This window comes from Patiria miniata, unplaced genomic scaffold (assembly GCF_015706575.1).
Source record: "Patiria miniata isolate m_02_andy unplaced genomic scaffold, ASM1570657v1 HiC_scaffold_27, whole genome shotgun sequence".
Classification (NCBI taxonomy): domain Eukaryota; kingdom Metazoa; phylum Echinodermata; class Asteroidea; order Valvatida; family Asterinidae; genus Patiria; species Patiria miniata.
Genome location: NW_024037066.1, coordinates 6463727 through 6470525, shown reverse-complemented (window position 1 = coordinate 6470525; position 6799 = coordinate 6463727). Strand labels below are relative to the sequence as shown.

At 38.7% G+C, this 6799-nt stretch overlaps 1 protein-coding gene across 1 annotated transcript; it reads left to right on the top strand.

Moving 5' to 3' along the window:
• The first annotated feature begins 925 nt into the window (after positions 1-925).
• On the top strand, positions 926-6589 carry LOC119734427. The gene is made up of 5 exons (XM_038207926.1): positions 926-1129; positions 3326-3480; positions 4028-4135; positions 4631-4804; positions 5165-6589. Exons 1-5 carry the CDS (start codon positions 1084-1086, stop codon positions 5351-5353), a joined length of 672 nt encoding a protein of 223 aa, XP_038063854.1. The 5' UTR covers positions 926-1083; the 3' UTR covers positions 5354-6589.
• Positions 6590-6799: the final 210 nt, after the last annotated feature.

The following is a 6799-nucleotide window of genomic DNA, read 5'->3' as shown; positions in this document are numbered from 1 at the left end:
ACAGCAACAGGTAAAATCGAATGAACAACTACATTCAATTAGTAGCACGATCTGTGAAATCAATTTCACTGAAACGAAGGCCCTCCAAACGGTTGTTGAACGCATATACATTGTATACCCTGATAATATGGCCGCATTTAAACATACATTTAGCTATTTTACAGAAGTCGTGCCCATACTGGGTAACATTGTGTAGCCTACAAGGTATGAGTTAGAAATAGGCCTTTTTGAAAACGTGTACAAATGGGGTGTTTCTATAACTGTTATTCCTCCGTGAAATGAAAACAGTAAGAGCATGGATCTATCAACGAACCGCCCCCCCCCAAAAAAAGAGAGAAGATTTGAGGAACAATTTTCTTTACCGAAGTTCTGTTCTTTATATTACTAGTACACTAGTTATTTTACAGCACATAAAAGCGGGTGTTATATTAACAGCATCATTAGGACTGGCTTCATAATACATGTTAAGACACAAAGTACACTTTATAAAGGGGCCATACAATACCACATAGATTTATACGCGTGCATGTACATGTACATGTATGCAAGTGTGATACGATACCGTGTGATACATGTACAGGCACTGTACCTCCTCGCGAACACTTTTTTGTGAATGAAGTACGTTCTCTTGTGAGCGCACGAACCGATAGTATTGTACATGTACATGAGCTCTACGTTACACTTGTCAAAGGCCCGTGATAAGGCCCTTCAGCCTACCGGATATAAAGCTTCCACTTGTTACAGGAGACACATCACACAGGCTCGTGGCATAACAATAGACGGAATCCCGCTCGGATGACGTCATCTGGTAGCAACGGGGCGGTCGCAAGTACGACGTTAGTGACTGGTAGTATGCAAATAGGATCCAGTTCACGTGCCAATAGGTGAGTAGGGACTTCCTAAATCCTTTATAAGCAGCTAGTAAGTTCCAGTTTTCAGTCATAATTCGCTGGAGAGCTAACCTGAGCACATCTCGTGGAGTCCAAGAGAACTTGACAATCGGTATTCACTGTGTGGCATCTGTATTCCTTCACACTGTTAAACTTTAACTTCAGCCGTGTTTAATTCTACACACTGACAGAAATGGATACGACCTCAAGAACAACACTGCACAGGCAATGCACCCAAGGTATTTTATTTTTTAAATTTATACATTTTAAACGAGTATTTCTTACTTGTTCTGGAATATTCTCTACATCGCAATGAAGTAGACTTATTTTCCCTGTTCCTCCCCGTTCCACACGGCATTTGTCTTTCACATTAAAGCGTGCGTAGCTGAAGATGTTTTTATTGGCAATGTCTTATTATTTTCAGCGTGGTTTCATAGTTACCACCTGTAAAATATACTTGCCTAAACTGCAACTTATTTAATTTTCCCTTCTATTCCCGAAGTAAAAATTAGGTCAGTTCAGTAAAAAAATTAAGCAACCCTTCAACCATCCGCTATTTATTGTATGTTCCATGCATGAAATACTTACCTCCATGTTCCATGTACGGTTGAGTCTGCGCCAGATCAAAATGCTTTCTTGTTCAGTTGTTGCCATTTCTATCAATGACTCGGGAACTTTGGAATCTGAACGAAAACCTCCGTTGATTTCGTCACATTTCTTCCACTCATAAGTGTTTACACAGCCTGAAGGCATACTACCCTTTGTTCAACCATGGTTCGACATCCGATACGAAGTTCGGAAGTTATCAAAAAAAGTTGATATGGTTACAGAATTGGTGGCTGACAAAAAACTTCGGAAGTTACACCGGTAGTTGATAGCAGCTCAAGGCCGCGCCGGTGTCTCACTTCAGGAATGCAGTGTTGCGCAATGCACACACCGCCGTGTGGATGACGAAATTGACGGCGGCTTTTTTGAGAGGCAAAGTGGGTCGCGGATAGAGATCAATGAACCACTGTTAGCTTGGGGCTTTTGTGATAGTACACGCTGGACATGTTTCGTCCTGAATAGCGTGCTACTGCCCGTCCTGCTTGACACGTGACACATTTTAAGAACCTAGTTCTGATATAAACTTAAATTTTATTGCATCAAATCTTCACGAAAGAAAAAGAAATCCGCAGCCGTACTGAATTTAGGCCTATGACTGCACGGATTGCATGCACGTGGAAACATTGTGAAATCGATGATCTTATTGCATTTCAAATTACCGCCTTTTGTCGATGGCACTTAAGGCGCATGCGCGTAATCCATAGCCTCGATCAAATACTTTATATTGTCATACATTTCCCGTTATAATGTTGCAAATTGTTGCAAATGTCGGTTTTGATGATAACATGGTCAATTCGGAGATAGAACTGACGTTGCAAAATTTCAAGCGCGCCGTGCGACAAACATTTCCGATCTATTCACTACTGGCATTTATTTCCATTGTAGAGATGAAACCCTGGTCACAAATAGAATATTCACCACACAAAAGCATCACCCTCTATTACATTCGTTGAACTTGATGTCAAGTTTTAAAAATACTCTTCCCCTTTTTTTGAAGTTAACACATTCTGAGGTCCTAACATGGAAAGCATGATGACAGTCGCTATTGTGTGTGCATTGTTTGCAATGGGAAAGTTACAAGAGCCATTTTTCAATGACGTGTAGGATGCGCAGACTTCACCAATCCACAAATAGCACAATGTTACTCGACACAGGTATAACAATGCCACCGCACGTGCCGGCAAGTTAATTATCGACGTCAAGGGCACGCTGCATATTTTTGCCATCCGTAATAATGACCCGGATATCCTCTCAAATAAAACGCACGGGTAAAAAACGTAATGCATTCTTTTGCCACCCATTTCTTACGGCAACTCGCGTGGCCCCTTTTCACTTTCGTTGGCTTGGTTGACAGTGTTCAGTCGTGCGAGGCCAAATTCACGGAAATATAAGTTAAGTTCTATAGTGAGCCTTGATATCCCGCTCCCCCAACAATCGCAATAAACTTGAAATAGGCTACTTTTTTTCATACGTACAAGTACCCCTATGTTGAGTTGTGATGTTTATTTATAGTGCAATTTCAACGAATTCAAAGCACAGGTGTATAGATTCGATTGCGTATAAATACTGGGATACCCCCTCGTAATGTTGACATACCATATATGGTAGGTATGGTATACGAGTGTATTATATGACTAATATTATTATAGCTTTGCAAGTTCCTATAAAGCGGGGACAAATCTGGCTAAGTTAACATTTTGAATTTGTATCGCAGTCACCAACAACTGACAAAATCACCATGATTTTTGACAAGGCCAATTCGCAACAACGGAAAGGCACTGACATGTTTTCTAACGAAAGATTATTCTGTCTCACCTTTCGATCGCCAGGTCTCCTTACCAGCCTGCTCCTGTCTGCCATCGTGGCGCTGTGTACGTCGACGCCCATACCACCCGAGCAAATACATCCCTGGCGGCACTACGAACGGCTGGTGAGAGAAACACATGTTCTGGACGAGCAACATCACAACGTCTACACAAGCTTCGTAAGTACATAACAATTATCAAATGTAGACCTACTGCAGTTTCATGCATTCGAATAATAAATATCGCAAAAGCCGAGTATAATAACTATGACACATTGTTACACTCACTCGACAAGAATGTCACATCATAAGAGTCACAATGGTTCAACTAGACCACACTTCCGACTTTTTTCTTCAAGTGCAAGGTTAAACAAAGCGTACACGTCGACGTGCAATTATTGCGTGGGGATTCCCCTGCCGACGATACGGCAGAGTTTCGTCATCAATGTAATCAGGGTGGCACGATATAGTTCATTCATGAACTCATTTCTTTTACTCCGTACAGAATCGTGCTACATGTACTTTGTTGTATACAGTGACTAAGCGTAAAGAGATGCCAAGTTTTGAACGCATCTCTATTGCACAAACAGCGATGACGTCATCATTGCAGCTCCGTTTTGACCAGCTGAATGACTTGTTATGAAACTGTGATAGATTTTCCGTATGAAAATGCGCACGAAATTGTATTTTATTTTATTAGAATATTTCTATTGGTTTCTTTACACAGAAAACGATCCGATTCGACGATGCATCGATCAGGATTGACGATTTCAGAATCGCAGGTGTCCCTAGTTTAAACGACCTACCCGCCCCCGTCGACCGGTATTCAATGCAGGTGAGCAACTTCAATGTCACTTTATATTTCATTTTAAAATCGTTTTTATTTTCATATTTGTTATTTCATTTTCTTTACAATTATGACTATTTTCGTTCTATTTCTAAATGTCATACTTTCTCTTCTGATCATGATGGATGTGTGTGAATTGTGTTCGATTCGCTGTAAGAATGCACACCCTTTTTGTGATCCGTGGACAGAACTTTAAAACAGTGGTTGTGTTTAAAATTCCGTAACTTGAAAAGTACATGAGTGATTTGCATGATTCTTGTACTAAAAGTTCTACATGCAGAACGTCACTTAAACAAAAGTCCCGAAATTTGGATTTCGGGTTTTTTTTTAATCACCCTGTATTTTAAATGACTAAATAACTCTATCAAATTAAAAAAAAAATCCATCTTATAATAAATAACTCTAAAGACACATCAACTTGCATTTATTATTTTTAAGTCATTTTCTTAATTTGATTTAATTTTATCCATCTCGTTCCCACAGGAGAGCGAGCTTCTGCCAATCCACTACTCGAGACTACATGTGTTTGAGCAGATCTTGGCCAGGGCCAGAGCGGACGAGTTTCAGCTTAGGATGGAAGGTGACGCCAACTTCCACGACCACTTGTTGGTAGTTTTGAACCACCTCCAGCGAGTCGTCTCCAAACTCAGACAAACGGTACGTCTTATTCATTTATTCTCCGCTAAACTATTACAAGTACGCGTGTGACTTTGTGTACATAAATGGACTGTTTTTGAAAGAAACTCTTTTAAATTAACTAGCAGATATGGAACGATTTATGATGAAAAGGACATGTAGGAAATTGAATAATTAGTATCTTTTATGAAAGGGAAAAAATTGAAAGAGTAAATTGATATTTAATGACACTATTAAAGAATTTTAAGATACCAAATAAGGTTCACGAGGATCATCTGCCACATTTTTAAAAAAATATTGTTTTAAATACAATCTACAATGTATTCTGTTGACTGACTTGTTAATTGAATCCTACCCTTTTGGTTTTTTTCCCAATAACAGATGGTGTCTCTTGACATTGCCCACGATTTCGACGCCACGCCCTCCAACATCGTCTTCGCAAACAACCAGAACCATTCTTACCTGAACATGAGGATCCTGTACATCTTACAAGAACTCAACGACAACCTCTCGCCCGCCCTGGAGGACTTCCTCAAATTTATGGATACGCATGAGCAGCCGTCGTCATAGCAACTCTGATCACGAAAAAAAAAAGATAAGACTTTTTTAACGAAAAGCCCGCCAATTCCGAGGGAAGATGGTAAAGCTTCATGCGGCCTATGATCGCAGTAGGCCTACACGCCTCCATCGGCTATTTATTTATTTATTTTTTAAGTTTTGCAATATACTGAAATCGGTCGGTAAAGACCCGTTCCCATTGTCCAGTGTGAGCAGTCAGTTCGCGCTTTTTCTGTTTTTAAGTAAGCGATATTCGCCATTTTACTCGCATTGTGGACCCTATTCTGTTACTGGTTGTCATGGTTGTTTTAATTGTTTAGAGACTTTTAACTGAACTATTAACCAAAGATCAAGCAAACACAGTGGATTCGGATGTAGCTCTTTTTTTGTTTGGAAAAGAATCGGAATTTTAAATGAAAATCTCTGCACGTCTGGAAATGATTCTGAAATTTTGCACTCGTCGTGATTTTTGTAAAGTCGAAAATTCTCCATACTGATTGGTGAGGGGACATTTTTTAATGCGCGTATTTTAATGATCTACTGGAAATGGTGGCGGGAAATAAAACCAAAAATAAGATTTCTTTCAATATTCATCATCATTATTTAATTGTATTCAGAACGCAGTGCGTTTTCATGTGAAGGGAGCAGTAATATGCATTAAGTTATTTGTTCTTTGTGCCTAGAGCATTGTAAATTCTTTTATATGTTGTATTTATTTTATCTTTAAACAAATATTTAAGGAGAGAATGGAAGCGAAGAATGAACAGTACTTATATGTGCCGTTTAATTAGCATAGTATTTATTACAAATTAATTTATTGCGTATTTATAACTGGCATGGATGTACTTGGACAGATATCTTTAAAAGATGGCGACCCAATTAAAAAATAGACCCAATTGGAAAATTGACCTAATTGGGGGAAAAAAGTGATCCCGTTTTGCATTGAATTTACAGTGGGAAAAATTGCTATCTCTTATTTCACTGTGAAGTTATGTTCTCACGAGGATTTAACTTCCCTTGTCCAAGTCTTTCCCAGTGGAAGTTTTGCTTATCAAAGAATTCTTTGTAACATAAAATATTTTGGTACTTTTTCTTAAAATATAGCAATGTAAATACTTATTTTGATATTTTTATAATAGTATTTAAAGCGGTTAATATTTAATATCGTATTTAGCAGCTGGTGCTGTTTTGGGGGGTTGTTTTGTAAATGCTCTCAAGTATGTCTCAAAATTGCAAGAAAAGATAAAACAATTTGCATGTTCCGATAATGCTTATCAAATTGTTTATCAAAGTGTTCGATAAAGGGCAGTCTGTTTGCCTTAGTTTTAGATTTTCACTGGTCGACAGAAACAAACATTGCGAAAGTAACTCCGTCCCGAAAATTCGCCCAAACCAACTTAAGATTAATTAGCTACAATGACAATGATTTGAACAACAGATACTGTTTATTATTGGTGT